This window comes from Perca flavescens, chromosome 13, assembly GCF_004354835.1.
Source record: "Perca flavescens isolate YP-PL-M2 chromosome 13, PFLA_1.0, whole genome shotgun sequence".
NCBI classification, from domain to species: Eukaryota; Metazoa; Chordata; class Actinopteri; order Perciformes; family Percidae; genus Perca; species Perca flavescens.
This window is the reverse complement of record NC_041343.1, coordinates 17,913,375-17,925,363: the sequence shown is the minus strand read 5'-3', so window position 1 is coordinate 17,925,363 and position 11,989 is coordinate 17,913,375. Positions and strand designations below refer to the sequence as shown.

The following is an 11,989-nucleotide window of genomic DNA, read 5'->3' as shown; positions in this document are numbered from 1 at the left end:
GAAAAAAAGTCACGAATAGTAAATCGAAAAAAGTAGTATTGTATGTCAAAAATAGTCAAAAAAGGCATAGTATAATATATTTTAATAAAAGTCATAGTATGTCAAAAAAAGTCCTATAAAGTCATAGTATAATATGTCGAAAAAAGTAATAAAAAGTCATAGTATAGTTTGTTGAAAAAAGTAATAAAAAGTCATAGCATAGTATTTCGCAAAAAAAGTAATAAAAAGTATGTCATAAAAAAAGTCAGTGTAGTAAGTAAAAAAAAAGACATTAAAAGTTGTAGTATAGTATGTTATAAAAAGTCATAGTATAGTATTTTGTAAAAAAAGTCATAGTATGGTAAGTCGAAAAAAGTCGTAACATAGTAAGAAAACAAAAGGCTGGTGGCTCAGACGTAGAGTTATTATGTCATATACAGAAGGATGGCAGATCAATCCCAGGCTCTTACAGTGAAGTTTAATTTTCAAAAAAGTCATGGTATAGTATGTCGAAAATGTTTTAAAAAAGGCATAGTATGTATTTCAAAAAATGTCAAACAACAAAAGGCTGGTGCCTCAAAGAGTTATTGCCTCATATGCATAAGGATGGCAGATGAATCCCGCCTCTTCCTGTGAAGTTAATTTTCAAAAAAGTCATAGTATAGTATGTCGAAAAAGTAAAAAAAAGGCATAGTATAGTACATCGAAAAAAAAGTCATAAAAAGTCATAGCATAGTATGTCGAAAAAAAGTCATAGTAGGGCATGTCGAAAAAAAGTCATAAAAAGTTATAGTATAGTATGAGGGAAAAAAAATCATAGTATAGTATGTCAAAAAAAGTCGTAAAAAGTCAAAGTATTATATTTCAAAAAAAGTCACAGCATCGCATTTCGTAAAAAGAGTCGAAAAAAATCATAAAATGTGATAGTATAGTATGTTGAAAAAAGTCATGAAAAGTCATAGCATAGTATGTCGTAAAATAAGTTGTAGGATAGTATGTCCAAAAAAGTCATATAAAGTTATAGTATAGTATGTCAAAAAAAGTCATTTAAAGTCATAGCATAGTATGTTGAAAAAAGTCATATAAATTCATAGAATAGTATGTCGAAAAAAGTCATAAAAAGTCATAGTATAGTACGTCGTAAAAGAGTCATAGTATAGTATGTCGAAAAAAGTCATATAAAGTCATAGTATAGTATATAAAAAAGTCATATAAAGTCATAGCATGTTGAAAAAAGTCATATAAATTCACAGAATAGTATGTCAAAAAAGTCATAAAAAGTCACAGTATAGTACGTCGTAAAAATTCGCAGTATAGTATGTTGAAAAAAGTCATAGCATAGCATGTCATAAAAAAGTCATAAACTCCTCCCGTGAAGTTTCTTTAAAAAAAAGAGGATAGTATGTCGAAAAAACCCATGAAACGCCTCCGTATTGTATGTTGAAAAAAAGTCACAGTATAGTAAATCCAAAAAGTCATAGCATAGCATTTCGTAAAAAGAGTCATAGTATGTCGAAACAAATCATAAAAAGTGATAGTTAGTATGTCGAAAAAAGTCATAAAAAGTCATAGTATAGTTTGTCGAAAAACAAAGTCATAGTATAATATTTCAAAAAAAGTCAAAGCATAGCATTTTGTAAAAAGAGCCATAGTATAGTACGTCGAAAAAAGTCATAGTATAGTATGTTGTTAAAAAAGTCATAAACTCCTCCCGTGAAGTTTCTTTAAAAAAAGAGGATAGTATGTCTAAAAAACGTAAAAAAAAGTTATAAAATGTCATAGTATAGTATGTCGAAAAAAGTCGAAAAAGTCATATTATAGTATGTTAAAAAAAGTAATATAAAGTCATAGTATAGTATGTTGAAAAAAGTCATAGAATAGTATGTTGTAAAAAAAGTCACAGTATAGTAAGTTGAAAAAAGCCATAAAAAGTCATAGTATAGTGTCGAAAAAGTCATATTATAGTATGTTAAAAAAAAGTCATATAAAGTCATAGTATAGTATGTTGAAAAAAGTCATAGAATAGTATGTTGTAAAAAAAGTCACAGTATAGTAAGTCGAAAAAAGCCGTAAAAAGTCATAGTATAGTATGTCAAAAAAATCATAAAAAGTCATAGTATAGTAAGTTGTAAAAAAATCATAATATAGTAAGAAAACAAAAACAAAAGGCTCGCTTGGAGGAAGAGTTATTATGTCATATACATAAGGTTGGCAGATCAATCCCAGGCTCTTCCCGTGTTTTATTTTCAAAAAAGTCATGGTATAGTATGTCGAAAAAATAAAAAAACAAGGCATGGTATGTATTTAAAAAATATCAAACAACCAAAGGCTGGTGCCTCAGAGGTAGATCAATTCCAGGATCCTCTTCAGAGCTTCCTTTTAAAAAAAGTCATAGTATAGTATGTCGAAAAAAGTAAAAAAAAAAAGTCATAGCATAGTATATTGTAAAAATAGTCATATTATGGTGTGTCGAAAAAAATCATAAAACTTCATAGTATACTATGTCGTAAAAAAGTCATAGTATAGTATTTTGAAAAAAATCGTAAAAGGTCAAAGTATTGTATGTCAAAAATAGTCCAAAAAAGGCATAGTATCATATATCTTAATAAAAGTCAAAGTATAGTATGTTGAAAAAAGTCATAAAAAGTCATGGTATACTCTGTTGAAAAAAGTCATAAACAGTCATAATATAATATGTCGAAAAAAGATATAAGACCAAATGCTGGTGGCTCACACGTAGAGTTGTCGCCTCATAAAGCAAGGTTGGGTGATCAATCCCAGGGTTCTCTTGCAAAGATTCTTTTTCAAAAAAGTCATAGTATAGCATGTCAAAAAAAGTCGTAAACACTCACAGTATAGTCAGTCGAAAAAAGTCAAAGATAAGGTCATAAACAGTCATAGTATAATATGTCGAAAAAAGACTTAAGACAAAAGGCTGGTGGCTCAGAGGTAGAGTTGTTCATGAATGTAAGTTTGGGAGATCAAACGCCTCCTGTGAAGTTTTTTTTAAGTCATAGTATAGTATGTTGATTAAAAATCATGAAAAGTCATAGTATAGTATGTCCAAAAAAAGTAATAAAAAGTCATAGTATAGTATGTGGAAAAAAGTCATTAAACGTCATAGTATAGTATGTCAAGAAAATTCATAAAAGTCATAGCATAGTATGTTGTAAAAAAAAGTCATAGTATAGTATGTCATAAAAAAGTCATAGTATAGTATGTCGAAAATAGTCATAAAAAGTCACGGCATAGTATGTCATAAAAAATGTCATGGTATAGTATGTCATAAAAAAAGTCATAGTATAGTAAGTCAAAAAAGTCATTAAAAGTTATAATATAGTATGTCGTAAAAAGTCATATAAAGTCATTATATAGTATGTCAAAAAAAAAGTCATGAAAATTCATAGGATAGTATGTCAAAAAAATACTTAAAAAGTCATATTATAGTATGTCTATGAAGTTAAGTAAAAGATTAGTGGCTCGGGGGTAGAGTTATTGCCTCATGAATGCCAGATTTGCAGATCAATCTCAGGATCCTCTTGTGAAGTTTCCTTTAAAATAACTCATAGTATAGTTATCGAAAAAAAAGTCATAAAAAGTCATATATAGTTTGTCGAAAAAAGTCATAATATCGTAAGCCGAAAAAAGTCATAAAAAGTCATAGCATAGTATTTCGTAAAAAGAGCCATAGTATATTATGTCAAAAAAAGTCATAAAAAGTCATAGTATAGTATTTCGTAAAAAGAGCCATAGTATATTATGTCAAAAAAAGTCATAAAAAGTCATAGCATAGTATTTCGTAAAAAGAGCCATAGTATATTATGTCAAAAAAAGTCATAAAAAGTCATAGTATAGTATTTCGAAAAAAGACAAAGTCATAGTGTAGTATGTTGTAAAAAAAACTCACAGTATAGTCCGTCGAAAAAAGTCAAGGAAAAGTTCAGGAACAGTCAAAGTATAATATGGCGGAAAAAGACTTTCAACAAAAGTCCGGTGGCTCAGAGGTAGAGTTGTTCCCTTGCCAATGCAAGGTTGTGTGATCAATTCCAGGCTTTTCCTGTAAAGTTCCTTTTTCAAAAAAGTCACAGTCTAATATGCCGGAAAAAAAGTCATAAAAAGTCATAGTATATCGAAAAAAAATTTCGTTGTATAGTAAGTCAAAAAAAGTCATAAAAAGTCATAGTAAAGTGTGTCGAAAAAAAGCCATGAATTTTCATAGTATAGTATGTCGAAAAAAAGTCATAAAAAGTCATAAAAAGTCGTAGTATAGCATGTCAAAAAAGTCATTGTATAGTAAGTCGAAAAAAGTCATAGTATATATGTCCTAAAAAAAGTCATGGCATAGTTTGCCAAAATACATTCTATAGTATGTTGTAAAAAATGTCACAAAAAGTTATTAAAAAATCATAGTATATATAGTATGTCATCAAAATGTAATTAATAAAAAAGCCATTGCATAGTATATCATCAAAATGTCACAAGACATTTTATTAAAAAAGACAGTATAGTTTGTCATAAAATGTTTTAATATAGCGTGCCATACAACATCTAATAATTTAACATGCTAATTCATAGTATACCATGCCATACCATACAAAATGTCAAAACAAATGTCATAATATAGTATGCCATAAACATTTAATACTGTACCATATCACAAAAAATGTCATTGCACAGTATGTCACAAAACATGTTATATTATAGTGCCATTATTATGCCAAAAAAAGTAAAAAAAATAAATGTTATAATATAGTATGTCATAACAGTGTCATACAATAGTATAAATATCTCTGAAGGTTATTTCATGTTTTTGTGAGGTTCTTTGCCACCAGGGAATCCTCTTTTTCTTATAGTGCTATGTTATATTCATATTTACCCTATCTTACATCTTATTGCCATTTTATATTTTATATGACTAGTGCTCTTATTACAGGGACTAGTGCTTCTTTTTTTCCATTATTTATTCTACAAAATTTCATACACAAAGGTACACACAGATACATAGAATAGACATTACAAAACAGGAACAAAAAGACATGCCACAACAATATTACATTTCATAATGCCAGAGCATGTGTTAAACTTCAAGGTCTTGATGGCTTTTTTGTTTTAAACCGTTTTTAATATTAAATAAAAGGTTGCTACACTGCTAATAAAGAGCAGGAAAGTAGGCTTGGTTCCTGACCATTTTTTCTTATTGATAAGGAAATAATAAATAGTTGTATAATAATAATAATAATAATAATAATAATAATAATAATAATAATAATAATTATTATTATTATTATTATTATTATAATAAGTTTCAATCTTATCTAGACAAAAACATAGCATCACATCAAACATTATTTATCTCAACATTTATCTTAAATTTCTTTCTTTTTTTATGTGTCTACCTAAATCCAGAAAGTTCATGTCTATAAACAGTGAAAAAATAGTTGGGACATACTCTCTTCTTCTAGTCCACAACAATCATATCATATAGTCAAACGACTAGTGACCCGTTCTCTTGTCAAATACATTTCGTTGTAACGGTGTTTATCCCATGGTGTTAACCTATTATGACAAATAAAAAAGGATTACTTTGGAACTTGTTATGTTGACCACAAGGGGTCACTCTAACACATGGCACCATTGAAGCGAAGAAGAAAATCCTTGTTATCGAAATGCAGCGAGAGCATAGACATAACAGCAAGAGAAGTGACAGTAAACCTATGGAGGTATCATGGTAGGCGGCTAGAAGTCATACAATTTATTTTTTAAATCATGGTATATTTACGACATACCGCCTCAAAGCAGATGAACGCCCAATAATATATGAAAGTGGCTGGGCAGCTGTGTTAGCTAACTAAACTAGCTAACGTGAGCTGACTCCAAAGAGATGGTAGTTAGCTAGCTGCAGCTAACGTTATAGCTACTGTATTTGTAACGTTACACCGCAATCATGAATGAAGATGACAGTTTAGCATCAGCAAACAAAGACAAAGACTCGACTCTCCTGCTCACTAAAGACGGACAAAGGTACTACGTGAGTAAAAGCGGAGTAGTTGACAGCAGAAATGTTATAACGCCGCACGAACCGGAGAACAACGTCTCCTACGAGATGGATGATCAGGACGAGGAGAGCGACGTTCTGGACACTTCGGATCCCAGAGACAGCGCCGCGAGCCCGGAGGAACTCAACGACGAGGAGACCTCGGAGGGCGACAACGCTCCCAAACAGTGCACCTATGACGGATGCACGGAGACCACAACGCAGGTGGCCAAGCAGAGGAAACCGTGGATGTGCAAAAAACACCGCAACAAGATGTACAAAGACAAGTACAAGAAGAAGAAGAGTGATCAGGCCATGTCCAGTGGAAAACTTGATGTAAGATTAAGCTTAGCTTAATTGATACTTTTGCACCTAGATGCATTCATTTGATACCATGATGTGGTGGTGGAAACTGCCCATACAAACCATACAAAGTACACTTTTATTACAACTAATATCTACATGTAGATGACTGAAGAAGAAAGAAATTTGAGAGGTGTAAACTCAGCTTGCAATGCAGTTTACATTACCAGGGCTGAACTCACTAGCACATGTGGTTTCCTGGCCCTGTTCTTCAGACTTTACTGAACCACAATACAAATAAAACACTCTTAGTTAATAGCTTGTTTTTGTCTTTTTTGTGTGTTAACCAGGAAAACTCAGAGGAGCGGCCTGTGTCTGTAAACAAACAGCGTCTGGGTGCCATGGGGGACCGGCCAGCCAGACCCTCCCTGATAGAGCAGGTCCTCAACCAGAAAAGACTGGTAAGTCATAGGTGGTCAGATTGACTGATTGTGCCATGATGCAACTCCAGATGGGTGGCAGACAAATTGAAAGAAAAAACAACAACATGAAGCTACTTTGAAAAGGACAACACAAGCCTCCAGAACAGTTTGTGTTGATGGGCATATGCTTTGCATCATGTTCATACTCAAAGTATTAAGTGACCCCTGAAGTGGCCATGCTTAGCAGCAAGGCTAAGTTGTAGAGCATGGCTGAACACTTGGTCCAAATTACTTGCACGCATCTGCTAAGTTTCTAAGTGAGCAGGTTTGACATTGGGTTTCTTGTGTTCTTCCACCCAGACTGGAAGACATTCGTTTTCAATGTATTGAGACATTTTAGCACAAGGTGTTGTGGCTGTTGTATTTTGCTCTGAAATTTGAATGTTTGTCCTTCAGTCATTGCTCAGAAGTCCAGAGGTGATCAGCTTCCTGCAGCAGCAGCAGCAACTCCTGGCCACACAGAGCCGCAGCCAATCACAGCAGCAGTTCCAGGGCTGTTGACGCCAGCCTGTCAGTGTTTTACCTTGGTATTTGTGATGTATAGAGAGCACTGAAGAAACACTGGCACTTCATGCGTGAATGGATAGTAACCGTATACTGTAAACATGAATTTCCCCAGCCAGACAGCCATGCCGAAGAAAAAATAACTAAACAATAAAGTAATCAAGGGGCGTTTTAAAGGCGTGTTGACACTGGTGGACTGATCTAAATCCCTCAAAAGGCGTGAATTTCTGACAATGTTTGGTGCTATTTCTTTTTATATTTACTTATTGTGAATCTGCCTTTTAGTTCCCATTCTTTGTTAGTTATCTTTCTTCATGTGGCAATAATAATGAAGGTATTGTAATTGTCTAGTAAAAATGAATTAGATGTTAAAGCCTCAGTTCATCAACAAAATAGTACTGTGAGCTCAATTTGATCGTCTTTCTTTTTCATTGATAAAAAACCCCCATTTGTTTCTTTGTGTGCTTGAGTGTTGCCTGTAATACTTTTCAGTTTTCTCTTAATTAATTATTAATCTTCACTTTGTTTTTAAATATTTTCTCTTGAACATGAAGTGTTGTTACATGTGACAATCAATTGGGTAATGCATGTCTGAAGCCTCTTCAGTCAAGTGGGGCTTTCAGGACTTGTTTTTACCACAAGATTTTATATCCCTGTTTATCTGTAGCTGCTGCACGGACAGTACATTCTAACTGTATACAAAAAAAGAACCCAAAATAAGTTTGGTGAGATAAATATTGGTCATGCTAGCTCTGTTGTACGGTACTCTACTGTATGCTATTGTAAGTGTATATCCTGCTGTGAGTATGAGAGTAAAATTATGATGCTAATATTGAGACTGTGTGCTTGTATTGCAATGTGATGCTTTGTTCTTTAACATGGGAAAAAATGCTGTATAAATTTGAATCTTGTAAAAATGTGGATTCTTTAAGAAAAAACAACTTTAATGGAACAAGTAATAAGCAAATAATACATAAAGTCAAACATTCATCACATGGAAATACAGTACATACAACAAATACATTTACAACATGTAAAAGTCTTTCAGTACCTACAGATACATAAATCCCATTTTTCTTATTTTGGAGTGCAGTTAATGTCCCAAACAACAGAGAGAGAGAGAGAGAGAGAGAGAGAGGATAAATGCTGTATCAGAGTCTTACTGAAATAAATGACCACTTGATTATTTAACTACGTACATGAGCAAAATGAAATTCAATCACTCACATATGTTTCAGTTATGCGGCATGATGTTAAAAAAGCTATGGGTAACATATTTTTGTAACTGTGCTTGAGATGGGACCATAGGACATAAAACCTGGTCATAGCAGAACGTACAGAATCTACGACTACCTGTGTGAAGGACCAACAGCACACACATGTATGTCCATGTTATGACACTGAGGAAATCGGGTTGTGAGGGGAGCCCATCTGCGTGAGGACCTTGTCCAGCCACTGCAGGGGCCCGTGCAGATGTACTTCGATCCAGCAGGGGGTGCTGGTGACATCCTGACGGTGGTATTCAGCACCCCAGCCCTGAGGAGAGGAAACAACCATAAATCTTAGCTGTGCATGTTGACAGTTCAATTAACTATCAAAACAACAGCACATCAAGTCCAAAATAATAGCATATTAAGATATCCAACCCTCTATTAAGCCTTTCAGGTAACAAGCTGAATTGTGGGCAAAAGGATGTTCACCATCTGCATTTCTGTGCCTATTCCCAATTTCTTAATTTGACAAGAAAGCTCAGTACCTTAACAAAGCTCATGCGGATGGTGCACATCTTAGTGAGCTCATAGACAACCTCAAAGCCATGGTTAACAGATTGGGCGAGGAGCTGGGCGAACAGCTGGTTGTTGAAGATCTTCAGGCTGCAGCCGCTGGGGATCTTACACACAGTGGTGGCGTGGAAGCCATGCTGGAAGTTGCAGTTGCGGCTCTGGACGAAGATACTGCTGTCGCTCAGACACTCTGCGTACACCTCGCCGCCCACATAGTACAGGTGTAAACCTGAGAGAAATGGAGGAGGAAATTAAATAGTCTTAAAGTGATAGTCCGGATCTTTTGAAGTGGGGTTGTATGAGGTACTTATTCATAGTCAGTGTATTACCTACAGTAGATGGTGGTCAGCACGCCCCCAGTTTGAAGAAGCAGGCAGGAGTACTGACATGGAAGCTTAAAGCAGACAGCCCTTTCTGATGGGGAACTGAAGCTGTTGTATGCTCTCTTCAAAGTCTCTTCGACAAAAACAATGATTTTACTTTACATAACACAGGAGTTGCTGGTCTACCACTGACTTGATCAGTTAGTTTGACGTTTTAAAAGGGTTAGGAACTAACTAACTAACCAATCAAGGCAGCGGTAGACCAGCAACTCCCGTGTTCTTTGTTAAAGGAGTCTTTGAAGAGAGCATAGACAGCTTTAGTTCCCGTTGGACGCAAGGTAAAGCGGTGAAAATATTCTAAATATAGCAAACACTTAAACAGATTTTTTAGGTTGGCATTTTTTAAGTTGGTTAAAATAGGTTTGCTGGCTGGCCCTGTGCACATTGCTTAGCTACCATATCGGTACTCCTGTCTGCTTCTCTCTGGGGGCATCGGGATCACCATATACTGTAGGTAATACTGACTATTGATAAGTACCTCAAAAGACCTGAATTATCTATTTAAATTAAAAAGCGAAGAAAAAACAGTCCTTTTACTGTGAAGCAAACACTTAAAATGTCACAGCATGTCAAAAGAGCAAAAAACTGCTTGTATCCAAGAAAACATGTAATTAAAGATATACATATTCAATCACTTTATTGTATACAAACTGAAAATAAAATGTGGTGTTTTTCTCATACCCTGCCAGACGGAACCCACAAAGACATCTTTGCTTTAAATGAGAAATGTCTGAGTAGTGTCAGTTGCGTCTGTGAGTTGGGGACCAAATTCCCTCAACCCTTTGACTCACCCCTATCCTTCAAAACCACAGAGTGCACAGTTTACTGTAACCCAGAGAGGCTTGATGTGTGTCAAACAAAGGCAGGCTTTCTAAACTCTTTTATCATGAGAACAAACTATGTGTGGCATGAAGGATTCAGCACAAGGATACAAGCTGAAGTGAAGTGATTGCTTACAAAGACACACCCACATGCACTCAATGGGCAGCTATAAAAAACAACAACTTTGTGCGTAGATACATTTTTGCAAACAACCTTCCGCTCAGTTCTGACTATGGCTCATACCATATAAAGGTTGCGCTCCGATTTGAATTTCCTGCATGAGTCATCCAGCCTACCTTTGCCTATGTGCCTGCGTGTGTGTTCAATGGTGGAGTTGCGGTTGACATTGGATAGCAGGCCGAGGCAGAAGCGGTTCTTGTTGTTGGATGGATCTGTAAAGCCATCTACCAAGACGCTGCGGGACGATGCGTGGAAAGTCTCCCCGACCCGGTTGTTAAGCTCATAATAAGCTACTGAACACCAGTACTCTGGTTCCTCGTAACATACGGGCCGTAAATCTAAACAGGAACACAAGGAAGGTTTTACTTACAGGTGGGTATTAAAGGTAAAATATCATATGGTATATTTCATTTTAGATACATTATCACATTGATGTAAACATTGGCGACATTACTTGCAGTGGTAAAAATACAACTAGAGATGTTAGTGCCTCAGTATAAACAGTATAACAACATCTTTATCCATAGATTGATTGCATTATGTCCTTGTATATATTGCTTGTTACAGAATATGCATCAATACTACTTATATTGTATGCATTTCTATTTTCTGCACGTCTCCTCTTGTGTGAACTGAAGTTACCTCTGTGAGGAGCAGAAAATGTGAGTTTGAGGGTTTCTGTGGAGCTGTTGGGCTTTACATCGTCTTGAGGGCTCGTCTCCATCATGCTATACGGAGGAGGGGGAGTCTCAGCTGGAAAAGCACATCACAAATCATAAGAAGAGGATAAGTGGGAAAGCTAATTGATGTGCACTCATCAGAGAGGTCATGAAAAAAGTCAGAAACATGCTGGCGTGACAGGTATTTCGCTGCAATTTCACATAGACATAACACTTAAAGTATCGGCTTGCTTGTTTTGATTCCTACCTGTGATGTGATACGGACTGCCAGGCTCTGCAGAGCTGTTGGGGGAGTTGGGGAAACTCTGTGAGGTGGGAGACTGGACGAGGGAGGAAGAAGGGGAGGAAGAGAAGGAGGAGCAGGGCAACGCAGGGAAGGAGTCTGGGTAGGTGGCGTTCTGGGGCATCAGAGGCTCGTTGTGCAAGGAGGCGTTCCTGAACTTCGCCAGTAAACTGTGTTGAGGGTTGAACTCACTGTGGCGCGGCACCAGAACTGGTGGCAGCACTGAGAGGAGACGAGAAAAAAGAAAGAAAAAGGTAGACCGGGAGCAAATGGAGACAAAGAGAGACCCAGAGCATGGGCCAGATGCTGTTATAAAAGATCATGTTACTGCAAATCCTTTTGGCTTGGGAACACTGTATTAGATTAAATGTCCTGTCTCTGTTTGGGAATTCAAAAATAAAATGTACTGTTCTGATATTAAAATGAAACAATGACCTTATTTTTTTTACAGCAAATTTACAAGATGTTCTCTGATAATGCGTGTACCTGGAGTCTCCACGCGCCTGTAGTGGTAAGGGTTAACACAGATATCCTTCTGCTTGGAGCCAAAAGCGA

The 11,989-nt window shown here is 35.6% G+C and overlaps 2 protein-coding genes across 2 annotated transcripts in view; one reads left to right on the top strand and one right to left on the bottom strand.

Moving 5' to 3' along the window:
- The first annotated feature begins 5,601 nt into the window (after positions 1-5,601).
- rfxap (regulatory factor X-associated protein) lies at positions 5,602-8,138 on the top strand. Its single transcript, XM_028596144.1, has 3 exons — positions 5,602-6,349; positions 6,667-6,777; positions 7,195-8,138. The coding sequence occupies exons 1-3, from the start codon at positions 5,924-5,926 to the stop codon at positions 7,297-7,299; spliced, it is 642 nt and encodes a 213-aa protein (XP_028451945.1). The 5' UTR covers positions 5,602-5,923; the 3' UTR covers positions 7,300-8,138.
- A 122-nt stretch (positions 8,139-8,260) lies between these two features.
- The window catches only part of smad9 (SMAD family member 9), a 7,369-nt gene continuing 3,640 nt past the window's right edge, over positions 8,261-11,989 (bottom strand). The window contains exons 3-8 of the mRNA XM_028596143.1: positions 11,921-11,989; positions 11,399-11,656; positions 11,114-11,224; positions 10,588-10,809; positions 9,059-9,315; positions 8,261-8,838 (exon numbers count right to left, since the gene is read on the bottom strand). The exon at positions 11,921-11,989 is cut by the window's right edge and continues 147 nt beyond it. Coding sequence (XP_028451944.1) covers positions 8,695-8,838; positions 9,059-9,315; positions 10,588-10,809; positions 11,114-11,224; positions 11,399-11,656; positions 11,921-11,989 — 1,061 coding nt within the window. The 3' untranslated portion in view covers positions 8,261-8,694. The remainder of the gene's footprint in view (positions 8,839-9,058; positions 9,316-10,587; positions 10,810-11,113; positions 11,225-11,398; positions 11,657-11,920) is intronic.